The 13,929-nt window shown below is 34.3% G+C and overlaps 1 protein-coding gene across 2 annotated transcripts in view; it reads right to left on the bottom strand.

Annotated features, from left to right (window-relative positions):
* Window positions 1-13,929, bottom strand: part of LEKR1 (leucine, glutamate and lysine rich 1) — a 221,366-nt gene that overhangs the window by 190,009 nt on the left and 17,428 nt on the right. For both annotated transcript variants that reach the window (XM_012510792.2, XM_003256340.2), the window contains exon 3: window positions 1,503-1,717. In XM_012510792.2, coding sequence (XP_012366246.2) covers window positions 1,503-1,717 — 215 coding nt within the window. The remainder of the gene's footprint in view (window positions 1-1,502; window positions 1,718-13,929) is intronic.

Genomic DNA, 13,929 nt, shown 5'->3' with positions numbered 1-13,929 from the left:
GGGAGAGAGGATGAAGAATTTAATAAGTGATATTGGGCCAACAGCGAGACATCTAAGAAACAACAAACATGAAATTGGAAATCAACCTCAAATTATATACAAAATTAATACTAAATAGATTAAAAAGCAAATTCTAATACTATAAGTTTTAAACATATGTTGTTATTTCTACTTGCGTGAGTCTATTCCCTCTTCTGATAACAGTACTCTAACTTCTCTTTAGTGAATACCTTTGCTTTCATTGTATGAAGTCTTCATAGAACTATCAATCAAGGTTCCCCCCTTCATCAGGCTAAGGGGGTGGAACTGGAGGGTGGTCACATAGAAGAAATAAAGCCAGTGAGACTCTTCTGGGATTTGAATCTTGAAGGGAATGATGCAAGGAAAAAAAATTGAGTGAATTTACCCCAGATTTCCCAGATCCCTGAACAAGTTCTGTTTCTAGTTCATTTCCAAAGCCAGGGTTCTTGAGTTTTTCCTTTCTTTCAATGAGCTATCACCTCATCCTCTTCCAGTAAATTCTCTTTTGTGTTTAGGTTCATGTCAGATAAGTTTCCATTGTTTGCAACTAAAAGAACTTGACACAAAACTCTTACATATATAATACATTTTATTAAAAAAAGTAAGGTGTGAATAGCTTTTCCATGAAAATATCATAAAATACTTTATTATTCAGATGTGAAATTAAAGAAACTATAACAACATTTTTTTGGTAAAAAACTAAGAAATATTTGGCTCAACTGGCATTTCACGCAATTATATATTTTTATATAAAATTTTGTAATAAAATTTAATGAAAGTATTTAATCCAAAGAGACTTAAGGAAGTTTCCACTACATAGACATGTTATTCATTAAATTTATTCATTAAATTCATTAACTCAAGGTCTCTTGACATCAACTGTCAATACTTTAAATCAAGAAATTTTCATTCATAGGAAAAACTATAAAAAACCAGCAAAAACTCTCCTGTATAGGCTCACTGAAGTGTCTTTAGGCAGACTAGATTGCTGATTAGTTTCTACAAAATTAGAAACCCATTCTTTAATTTATTTCCAATTCCAATAATTTAAAATCATACACTAATTTGAACGTCTTGGCATCTTTTTCAAAACATGAAAGCCTTATTCTACAAATCTAAAAATCCAAAGCCATTTAAAAATAAATGTATGAAAAACTACCAAAATTCATCTGATTTTTGATAGATAAATTTTCCTAATAATAAAACGTAAGATATATACCTGGGAAAAAAATTTGAACGTCTCAGCTGGTGGTTACTAAATTAATTGGTTTCTAATTTTTCAGATAGTAAATATATGCCTCAAAAGAAAGCGAATTATAATAATTATATTTAGTAATTATTAATATAATTAAGAAACAAATGTATTAAAATATAAACTATACCTGATGTAGAGAAATATTAGAAAAACATTCAAAGTGTATTTATTTCCTGTAGCTGTCTTTCAACTAAATAAATGATAGAAAAGAAAAACATACTCTAACCTTTCTGTTTTGGATTTGTTGTCAATTTTGTACTGTTCAAGTTCTTGGCTAAGAGAATGCAGTTTTTCTTGAAGTCTCTTTTCACGATCTACACTTCCTTGATAAAATTTCATCTCTTTTTCCATTGCTTGCACTTTTTCTTCCATAGCCTTAAATTCATGAAGAATTAGATAGCTGACTCCACAGTACTTACAAATTTTTTCTTCAGGCAACATCTAGGAAACAGAACATACACTTACTAAATTTTTTTTTAATTCTGAAAAATAAAGTTCAACTGAAGATATTGTAGCCTTGCTGGTTGAATGAAGTAAATATATAGTATACTATGCCTTGGAGCAATAATTATGACATTGCTCACATTTGTATAAAAAATTTTAAACTGGCCTATTGAGTCTGACACAAAATCTTGGGATTAGAAAAAGATCTTTCAGAGCAATTGTTTCTCCATGGTATCTCTAAGAAAGATTTACTCTTGAAATATTTTCCATAAAATAAAACCAAAAATAGTGAAAAATTTATAATCTTTATAATTCTGGTTTTAAGATGAATTTTCCACGAAGTGGGAGGAAATCACTGTTCTTTAATTGCAAACTGCTCTGTTCTCCTGGCTTTTTCAGATCTTATTTTCCTCATCTGTAAAATTATGACATTACACCAAATGAATTCTGTTTCTGTTCAGTTTCAGCATTTTATGATTTTTACAGAAATTTAAGATTCTGTCATAAATCTACAAATAGGAAAAATACTTGGAACCTAATCTCTTCTCCCCAAGTCAGTTCTTAGTAGGTATGGTTATACCCATTTTACAGATTTTTTTTTTAAAAACTGAGACTACTGAGTTAAATAACCGGCTGATATGTGGAGAAGCTGGGATTAAAACTCAGGTCTATTTAAAACCGGCACTTGTGCCTTTAACCATCTGTATTATATTTATCTATCACATGTATATTGGATAGATCCTCTTCCTTCCTTCAGATAAAGTGTTGTATGACTTTTGACCAGCATAGGGCCAGTGAAAAATGAAATTTTAGCCAAGTCAGAAGGGAGATAGTTCTTTTTTCTGTTTCAGGTATAAATATTTCTCAGTAGCCTCTGCTTGTTTTCCTATTCATAAAGGATAAGAGATGGCTTCATAAAATGCTTGCTCCAGGGTAATAAATTTGAAATTAACTCTTGGGTTATCCAAAACTTACTCTTAAAGTGACCTCCCTTGAAACTATAGAAACTGTTCCTGTAACTAATAGTAATGCCACCATATCTGCCTACCAATGTCATTACACAAATGTCAACTGGAAGAAGACAATAACACATTTTTATAAAGTAAAATTTGGCTCCTTTAAACTTTAATAGTAAAAATTTTAAATTAAAAACCATAATACAGTATTGTGGGATATAGATTAATGACTATATCAACTATCTAATTGCCACTATATAAAATGTATAGATTTATAAAAGTAATCATAAAGATAATCTGGTTCAAGCTCTAGATGGATTCAATTCCATTAATCTACTTCAACCTAAATATGTTGTCGCCTATCCTTTATTTTAACATCCCAAATGATGGGAAACTACTTTCTAAAGCATTCTGTTTCATCTTCTGCCAGTTGTGTCTCTCAGGAAATCCTTTCTTAGGCTCATCACAAATCTGCCTCCCTGAAGTGTGCACTAGTTCCAGTCCTCTTAGAAACCATGTGGGACATCCCCAGGCCCCTTTCACATGAAGGTCTTTCTAATATTTGAAGACAGCGATCAGGAACACTCCATGTCTTCTCTTCTCTAGATCAACACTTACAATTCCTTCAGCTGAATTTCTTCCTCATTCTAGATTTCTCTAAATTTTTTCCAGTGTTCTACATGTGTTTCAAAGTATGGTGCCCAGAATGCAATAGTTTAGTGTGGCTGGTCTCACTAAAACAGAGTAAGAGAAGACTCAAACTTCTCTCATTCTAATATCTCATTACTAATATCATTGTAATACGTTCTAATGCAACCTTAGATCTCATTGGTCTTTCATATTTTTAGCAATTATATTTTGCTTTTATATACTATAACTGGCTTTATGTTAAATAAAACCCCTGATTTTAAAAATACTGCAGTGCAAACCAACATCTCATTATACTGAATATACCAATTATTTCCTTTCTATGTTTCCATTTTAGAGAATCCACTTTCCTCAGCCCTGGCTGCTACGTTTGGCAATGTGACTAAGACTCCCTCCACCCATCTACCCTAGTCATGGCTGACTGGTGAACCAGGATTGGACATCAGACCCAGAAGAACCAAGCCCAAGCTGGTATGAGCCAACTGGGCCTGTAATTGTTGAAGATTCAGGCATTTAGGTCACCTTTGGCACAGCCATAAGACAGAAAATGTCATGCACAAGACACAAAGTAACTAACATAACTAAAATCTGAGACATGAATGAGTAGACACACAGACAGAAGCTGAGATGAGGACAGTGTAGCTCCAGAAAGAGAGAGAAAATAAGGAACCAGCCACTGTCTTATACCCCAAACTCTTCCAGTTCCTCACTTCAGTCCCTCGAGTCCTGGCTGCCCTACTTGCCATTTGGAATTCATGCCCAATCTTCCTCTACTATTTTCTCTTTTCTCCCTTAAGCTCCATATTCCTTGCAACCAATACTTCCCATGCTATTATGTGAGCATTTGGCTTTTCAGATCCAAGTACAGAACTACAGATGTAAATGTAAATATATAAAAATACATAAAATATATATCTTATATTATCTTAGACTCACATATATTTGAGTATATAACATAGATATTTGCATTTCTCTGATGGCCAGTGATGATGAGCATTTTTTCATGTGTTTTTTGGCTGCATAAATGTCTTCTTTTGAGAAGTGTCTGTTCATATCCTTTGCCCAATTTTTGATCGGGTTGTTTTTTTTCTTGTAAATTTGTTTGAGTTCATTGTAGATTCTGGATATTAGCCCTTTGTCAGATGAGTAGATTGCAAAAATTTTCTCCCATTCTGTAGGTTGCCTATTCACTCTGATGGTGGTTTCTTTTGCTGTGCAGAAGCTCTTTAGTTTAATTAGATCCCATTTGTCAATTTTGACTTTTGTTGCCATTGCTTTTGGTGTTTTAGACATGAAGTCCTTGCCCATGCCTATGTCCTGAATGGTATTGCCTAGGTTTTCTTCTAGGGTTTTTATGGTTTTAGGTCTAACATGTAAGTCTTTAATCCACCTTGAATTAATTTTTGTATAAGGTGTAAGGAAGGAATCTAGTTTCAGCTTTCTACATATGGCTAGCCAGTTTTCCCAGCACCATTTATTAAATAGGGAATCCTTTCCCCATTTCCTGTTTTTGTCAGGTTTGTCAAAGATCAGATAGTTGTAGATACATGCCATTATTTCTGAGGGCTCTGTTCTGTTCCATTGGTCTATATCTCTGTTTTGGTACTAGTACCATGCTGTTTTGGTTACTGTAGCCTTGTAGTATAGTTTGAAGTCAGGTAGTGTGATGCCTCCAGCTTTGTTCTTTTGGCTTAGGATTGACTTGGCAATGCGGGCTCTTTTTTGGTTCCATATGAACTTTAAAGTAGTTTTTTCCAATTCTGTGAAGAAAGTCATTGGTAGCTTGATGGGGATGGCATTGAATCTATCAATTACCTTGGGCAGTATGGCCATTTTCACGATATTGATTCTTCCTACCCATGAGCATGGAATGTTCTTCCATTTGTTTGTATCCTCTTTTATTTCATTGAGCAGTGGTTTGTAGTTCTCCTTGAAGAGGTCCTTCACATTCCTTGTAAGTTGGATTCCTAGGTATTGTATTTTCTTTGAAGCAATTGTGAATGGGAGTTCACTCATGATTTGGGTCTCTGTCTGTTATTGGTGTGTAAGAATGCTTGTGATTTTTGCACATTGATTTTGTATCCTGAGACTTTGCTGCAGTTGCTTATCAGCTTAAGGAGATTTTGGGCTGAGACAATGGGGTTTTCTAGATATACAATCATGTCATCTGCAAACAGGGACAATTTGACTTCCTCTTTTCCTAATTGAATGCACATGTACCCTAAAACTTAAAGTATAATAATAAAAAAAATAAAATAACATAGATATATATGTCTTAGACATAGTTATTGCCTTTGGTTATTACCTTAGTTATTGCCATTGGTATCCAGGAAATTCTAAGCTTTATGTCTTTTGCAAAGTTGATCCTTATAAGTCATTTTATGTATCTCACTCACTGATTTTAAAATGCTGAATTGACTAAGTTGAGGACAGAACTCCACAGCATGTCATATCACATTGGTTGATACTGTTCTATTATTCAGCACATTTCGGGTACAACTCTTAATCTGATCATTAAATTATCCAATTATCTTTGTTACCAGCCTATATTTATTTTATACTGTCTTCAGGAATATTATGACAAACTTTGTCAAATGTTTTCATAAAGTCCATATATTCTACACCTAATATGGTTCCTGGATCTAGTAATCCTATATAAAATGAAATGGCAAAGCCTACATGCTTGCTGTCAGTGAACATAAAATTGGCCCAAGGGTTATTGTTTTGTCTAATATATCCTCACAAATCACCCTTTCATAATATATTCTAAATCTTGTCTGGGATTGAAATTAAGTTCATTGGTTGTAAGTTATGGGCACTGTATACATGAAACAGCATTTGTGCATTATCCTATTACTCTCTACATGTCTTCAAACATAACCAAGAGTGGCTCTGCAATCCTATTCAAAGACACTATCAGCCCTCAGAAATATAATTCATCCATGTCAATAAATCTGAACTAATTAGGAACAGATGGATATTTTCTTAAAATTTTTGCCCATCTTGCATTTTGGTTTCTTCTCAATTTGAAAATTGTTGCTTACTGTAAGTCACTTTCATCATTAATCCTTGCCTATTAATTGCAGTTCTTGCCCTGCTCCTAGCAAAGTGTCCTATCTTTATTCTAAAGAAAACTCTTGATGAGTGGAGTAGATTTGCAGCCTGATGAATAAAACAGAAATGCTATAAACTTCACATTGTGAAAGGTATTAGAATGTTATTTCATCATAGCAGTCAAGGGAGAAAAGGCTGAAATGTATTTTATGTAAAGCAATACATTTTAGAGACTAGGTTTTCTAGAAGTTCAGCAAGGAAAGAGAAAACATGATATTCATTATGATGTAGAAAACAAGACAATGTGATTTTAAAATAATAGGTCCACAAGAGTGGTCTTCGGACTTTACCTGAATCATTAAGTGAGCAATGTTAAATAAATACATTGCACAAAATTTTTCAATGCTATTAAATTGTAAATAATGTTCTGTAAGCAAAACTGCTATAGAAAAAAATGTAATAACCCTTTCAAATTATTAGTGTCTATATGAGCTAATTACTTAGGGCATTTTTGTGAAACTTGAGAAGATATGAAATACTGTAATTATGTTCCCAAATGAAGTAAAATATCTGCTTTTTGTGAAATATAATTTATGCTTCATTCTTATAACTTGGTATTATATCATCCTCTCGTTTTGAAAGTAAAATAATGACATGCTGTCATTCTTGACAAAAGGCCTATCATTAACAGGATGTTCTGGTGTTCTACAAGATGCACTTTGGAGGAGACATTAACAAATGCAGTATATTAAACAAATGTAGAGCCATTTGAAAATAAACTATGAAACAAACTTCTCAAATGCAGTGTTCATACTTTTAAAATTATAGTTATTTAATATAAAAATAATGTAAATGTTTAAAAAGGTTAAATTAGGCTTCAGATCCTTTTCAGAGCTCCTGTCTGTGCTTCAACTAGAAAAACTACTTAGTACCTTCCTGCTGCCCAATTGTGGCATTCTCTATTTCAAAATTGTGCCGCTTGGCCAAGCATGGTAGCTTACACCTGTAATCCCAGCACTTTGGGAGGCCGAGGTAGGTGGATTGCTTGAGCCCACGACGAGCCTGGACAACATGGTGAGACCTTATTTCCACAAAATTTTTTAAAAAATTAGCCAGGCGTGGTGGTGTGTGCCTGCAGTCTCAGCTACTTGGGAGGCTGAGGTGGGAGGACTGCTTGAGCCCAGGAGACAGAGGCTGCAGTGAGCTGAGATGGTGCTGCTGCACTCCAGCCTGGGCAACAGAGCAAGACCTTGTTTCAAATACATACATACATACATACATACATACATACATACATACATACATACAATTGTGCCTCCTTCTCCCACCCATATGACGCTTTTTGTGCTTAGACAAGGAGGAAATAAACTATTTTTTGTAGATAAGAGTGATAGCAGTATGAAATATTAATCCTTCTAAGAGGTTTTCCATTCAATAAGATGCCTTTACTCAAAACAATGAGTGTTTAGTAAATTTCATTCAGATTAGGAGAAAGTTTTTGAGATAGGGAAATATATACTTCAAGCTCATTAGTCAAACAGACCACCCGACTACTTCATAAAGCCATTAGGACCCTTCCTCATCATTAAGTTAACCTGCTTATTTGCCAATTTAAAAACCAATTTAGTAACGGGCACTTACAAAAAAAAAAACCCTACAGCTTTATTATAATTAGTAGCAAAAGACTCAGTGCTTTTCCCCCTAAGGTTGGGAAAATGGCAAGGATATCTACCCTCACTGCACTTATTCAATATAGTGCTAGAATATCTAGCCAGAGCAACAATGCAAGAAGGGGAAATAAAAGGCATACATATTAGAAGGAAAAAATAAAACTCTCCCTAATTGAGATGGCATAATTATCTACATAGAAAATCCCAAGAAATCGACAATAAAACTAGAACTAGTAAGTTCAGCAAGGTTGCATGTTTCAAGATACAAACAGAACAATCAATTGCATTTCTATATATACCCAGTCAGCACCTGGACACTGAAATTGAAAATACAATATATATGTATACATATATTTACAATTGCTCCAAAAAATTAAATACTCAGGTGTAGATATAACAAAATATGTACAAGATTTGTATGTTGAAAACTACAAAATGCTGATGAAATATATTGAAGATCTAAATAAATGGAGAGAGATACTATGTTTATGGTTTGGAAGACTCAAAATAGTAAAGATATCAATTCTCCCTAAATTGGTATAATCCAATTTCTATCAAAATCTCAGCAAAATATTTTATATATAGAAAGAATTATTCTCAAATTTGTATGTAAAGCCAAGGAATTAGAATAGCTAAAATATGCTGAAAAGGAAGAATAAAGTGGGGGGAATCACTACCTGATTTCAAGACATACTGTATTGCTATAGTAATCAAGATTGTATTATATTGGCAGAAGGAAGGACACATAGATCAATGGAACAGAACAGAAAACGACCTCCATAAATATGCCAAACTGATTTCTGACAAAGGTACAAAAGCAGTTCAATGAAAGAAAGATAGCCTTTTCAACAAATGGTGCTGGTACAATTGGATATCCATACATTTTTTTTTTTTTTTTAAAAAGGAACCTCAAACTAAACCTCACATATTCTACAAGTAGAGACAAAAATATAAAATATAAAAGTAGAAAAAATTAGAAGAAATATTTTTAGGAAAATAATAGGAGAATATCTTCAGGATCTAAACTGGAAAAGACCTCATATTTAATACCAAAAGCATGATTCATAAATGTAAAATCTGATAACCTGAATTTCATCAAATTTAAAAACTTCTGATCTGCAAAAGACCTTGCAAATAGGATAAAAAGACAAGCTACAGACCAGGAGAAAATATTTGAAAACCACATATCTTACTAGTACCTAGATTATATAAGGAATTTCCAAAATTCAGCAGAAAAAAAAAGTCTAATTAGAAAACGAACAACAAGACTTGAAGAGACCTTTCACATAAGAGGATATTCAGATGCCAAATAAGCACATGAAAAGATATTCAACATCATTTCATTAGCCATTAGGAAAATGCAAATTAAAACCACAATGAGATATCACTCACTACACATCACCGACAACATCAAATGCTGGTAAAGATGTGGAGAAACTGGATCACTCATATACTGCAGGTAAAAAATGTAAAATGGTATACCCACTCTGGAAAACAGTTTAGTAGTGTCTTTAAAAAAAAAAACAAAAAAAAAAAACACCTGTAGTTACTATATAACATAGCAATTGAACTCTTGGCCATTTATCCCAGGAAAATGAAAATGTATGTTCACATAAATGAATGTTTATAGCAGCTTTATATGTAAAGCAGCTGAAAACTGGAAAAAACCTAGATTCCCTTCAATGGGTAGGTAAATGGTTAAACAAACTGGTACATTCATATCATGGAATACTACTCAGCAATAAAAAGGAATAAACTATTGATACACACAACCTAATGAAACTCCAGAAAATTACAGATTGAAAAAAGCTAATCCCAAAAGATTACACACTACATGATTCCATTTATATAACATTCCTGACATAAAATTATTGGAGACCAGACCAATGGTTGCCAGGGCCATGGACTGGGAGTAGGGAAGAGATTGGGGAAGTTAAGGTGAATGTGGTGATAAAAGGACAACATGAGGAATCCTTGTTGTGATGAAAGTGTTCTGTATCTTGATTGTATCAATTGTCAATATCCTGGTTATGACATTGTACTTTAGTTTTGCTAGATGTTACCACTGCGGGAAGCTAGATGATGAATACTTGGGATTTCTTGGTGTTATTTCTTACCCTGCATGTGAATCTACAATTATCTCAAAATAAGAAGTTTAATTTTAAAATAATAAAAATAGAAAAAAATCAATCTGGGACTAAAATCCCAGAGATTGATCCATAAAGACATGTTATTGAGCAATATCAGAAATGCTGGCTTTATCCTATGTAAATTATAAATGATATGCCTATGTCTATCTATATATACTTCCAAAGTATATTTCCTCCAATACCTATTTTTACACCGGGAATCCTCACCTTAGTAAACTCGATGACCTTCTATGGTCAGTTGGCAAAAGTATTTTTGACTGCAAATTGGCAAATTCAGATTTTTCAAGATTCATAATAATATTTTGAAGAAAACGCTTTTTCTAATGAACTATCTTGGGTCACAAAAATAAGTGAATAGACTCTCCAAAAATTATACAGCTTCCTATTCCCTTTGTCAGAAGGTTTTAATAAAACTACAATTGCTTAAAAACACATCATACATAAACGTCCATACACACACACACATCACAACTTTCCCAGGATGCTAGGTCTAACATTTGTATGACCACTTTATTTTCCCTTTTCTTCCACTTCAACTCAACAAAAAATCTGAACCTAGCCACATTGGCCCAAAATAACCTGGAAATTAAGTTTATTTTTTCTGGCAATGACAATCTGTGCTTGGAAATATAAAACTGCTATTCTGAATAAATTTCAAAGTTCCAAAGTACTAAAATTACTTTACTGAAACAGGACAAAATGAGCTGTTACTGCTGGGGAAAGGGATTGTTATCCCTGAAAGAACAGTGCGCTCTCTAGCCCTTGTATCACTACTTCTGTTTTGCAAAATAAACAACTCTGATATCTTTTTTTACTTTTGTGTTCTGTGGTAATAAAGATTTCCTGAAGCTAAAATCCTATTACAAGTGTTCATTTTGTCACCATTTTAAAAAAACAAAAGATCAGTTTCACTTTTTGCAAACTAACTGATTTTTCCGCTAGCTTGTTGCTGTTGTTTTGATTTCCACATATGTCCCCTGGCAAAAACAGCAAAAGGAAAATTATTCATTGCTCTTTTCTAAAAAGAGGAGTCCATATGTCTCTAAAATGGATTGACATTCACGAGGGGAAGAGATATACAATTACAGTATTACTTTGCTGATCTGTAAGTGTTGTTTTAGTCTTAAATTGTGGCAATAAAATCCTAAACCCAGAATAGTACTATAATTTCAAGTGTATTCTGCTTTCTGAATACTTGATGAAAATGCTAGTAAGTCTGCTGGTTATCTGAGGTCAGGGACAGGTAGGAGTCATCTCAGCCTGGAGAGAGAACAGATTTAGAGATATGATCTAAATACATACAGAAGTAACCTGTAGAGTGCAGCAGCAGAAAAAGGAGCCAAATGTGATTTTGCTGTCTAGCCCATGGGCCACTTTTACATTTTCTGCCACTTAAGAAGATGGAAGTCTGACAAGTATACTATGCTCAGTCAGAAACTGTGATAAAAAAGGAAAAAGACCTGGACATGAGAGTCAAAGATTATCTTATTCCTTCTTCCCTAAAATTCCCTGAGGAGATGAGACCAAGGGGAAAATGGTTTAACAATCTTAGCCTTCTAATCAGGCAACGGGTTCTCCAACTGTAGCTTTTTATCATCATAGTTCTTCTCTATCTACACTTTTTCTTTGGTAGCCATCTCCCCTACCACCTTTACATTTTTTGCAACTCTCCTTTTTCTACTACTACTCATTTTGGCATTAATAGTACAGTGTGGCATAGTCATCTTCAAATTCTAATTTATCAGCCATCTATTTCCATATCACATAGCAAAAATACATAAAGAAATAAATAGGAAAGGAAGGCTCTCACCTTCTCTTCCCTGATTTCTACACTCACCTTCCTTGCCTATACACAGAAAAAAAAGGAAACAGCAGGGACTTCTCTAGAAAGAGAAGCCAGCATAAAAAGTAACATAAAAAGTTAACAGAACAAGAAAGAAAAAAAAAAGCCTTTGAAAGACCTATCACTGCACACTGATCCACCCACCTCAGGTCCTTTTTACTTCAATAGAGAAATAGAGCCATTTCCAAGCTATTATGAAAAAAAGTCTTTTTCTTCACATTAAAATGAAATGGTTCTAATCTAAATGGCTCCTGTTACCACTATAAGCTATATATATAATCAGCAGTCCCCAATTTTTTTTGGCACCAGAGACTGGTTTCGTGGAAGACAATTTTTCCATGGACTGGGGAGATGGGGATGATTTTGGGATGAAATTGTTCCACCTCGGATCATCAGGCATTAGTTAGATTCTCATAAGCAGCACACAACCTAGAACCCTTGCATGTGCAGTTCCTGCTCCTGTGAGAATCTAATGCTGCTGCTGATCTGACAGGAGGCAGAGCTCAGACGGTAATGCTCACTGGCTTGCCACTCACCTTGGGCTGTGTGGCCCAGTTCCTAACAGGCTATGGACTGGTACTAGTCAGCGGCCAGGGGTTTGGGGACCCCGATCTATCTCTCTAATATTATTCTGTATAGAATAATACATGCAGCTGATTAAATACACTGCCCAGTCACTAAGAAATTAAGTGAAATTACAGACAATCTAGATAAATCAAATATAGGTAAGAAGTTATGTAACACATTTATTCTAAAAGATGGTACTTTCATAGGCTTTGGGATGTATATACATATTCTGGCTACTTTAAAATCAAGCACCCCAAACAGGGACTGGCACATAATAGGCATAATAAATACTTGTTGTATAAATGCATCTAACTTAGGTCTGAAAAAGTGCAAAGCTGCACTTTACATGACCAAATCTACGACTAGCACACTTGTCCAGGACCTTAGGCAGCTGAGCCTCTTTTGGTGTCCCCACTTCTCTGCACTGCCTGGATAGCTGCCTGCCATTCTTGCTTTAGACTCTAACTGCAGATTTATGAAATGTTTGGTTTTAGTATTTTTTAAACAATTTACTTGTAAAGTATCTCAAACATGAGAGAAAACCCTCTATAACTCTCATAAAAACCTTATCAAAATATAGATAAGATACATATTTTATGTTTTCAAAACACTGAAGTTGTTAAAAATTCTCTAACTTGGCCAGCTTTTCTCACCAGAAAGCTTCTGTTCCTTTGACCTAGGATGCCTTACCCGCTGCCTGTGGAAATACTAGGCCTTCAAGAGGCAACTCCAGTTTCACCTCCAGCATAAAGCTCCCCCTCTGCCATTCCACCATGCAGGAATTCCTCTTTCTACTTTCTTCATTCTCACAGCAGATACTATCTTACATGGCACTAAATCATACACTGTCTTGTAGAGCTATTTTTTATCATGTCATTATACATCCTCTGCCTGAGAGGTGATTAGGGTCTGAAGTGCAGCTATTGTTTCTTGTAGATTTTGTTTGCTTTGCTTTGTTTCTTTTAATTTCCACCACACCTAGGCTAGTACAAGAAAGGGACTTAGTTCAGGGCAAGAGGAAGGATATTTCATGTCTTCAAATATATATAAGCACCATTTCTCAGGTGAGTACAAGTATAGCTGAACCCTCTCTGTATGCTTACTCTTTTACACCTAACTTAAAAGGTGAAGATAATTGAATGTAATGATTTAAAAGGTCTTTTATGGTAAATGGACTTATCTTCCTGTTCCTGCTAGATTACAGTTTACATAAATCTGAAGGGCAGGCAGCAACAGTAAGCATCAAGTTAAATCAATGACATGATTAACAGGCAGCCCAAAGGTACATGCACAATGGACAAAAGCGTTATCTGAGAGCTGA

The sequence above is a fragment of the Nomascus leucogenys genome, chromosome 11 (genome assembly GCF_006542625.1).
Source record: "Nomascus leucogenys isolate Asia chromosome 11, Asia_NLE_v1, whole genome shotgun sequence".
Lineage (NCBI taxonomy): Eukaryota > Metazoa > Chordata > Mammalia > Primates > Hylobatidae > Nomascus > Nomascus leucogenys.
Note: the sequence above shows the minus strand (reverse complement) of the source record. Positions and strands in the feature narration are given on the sequence as shown.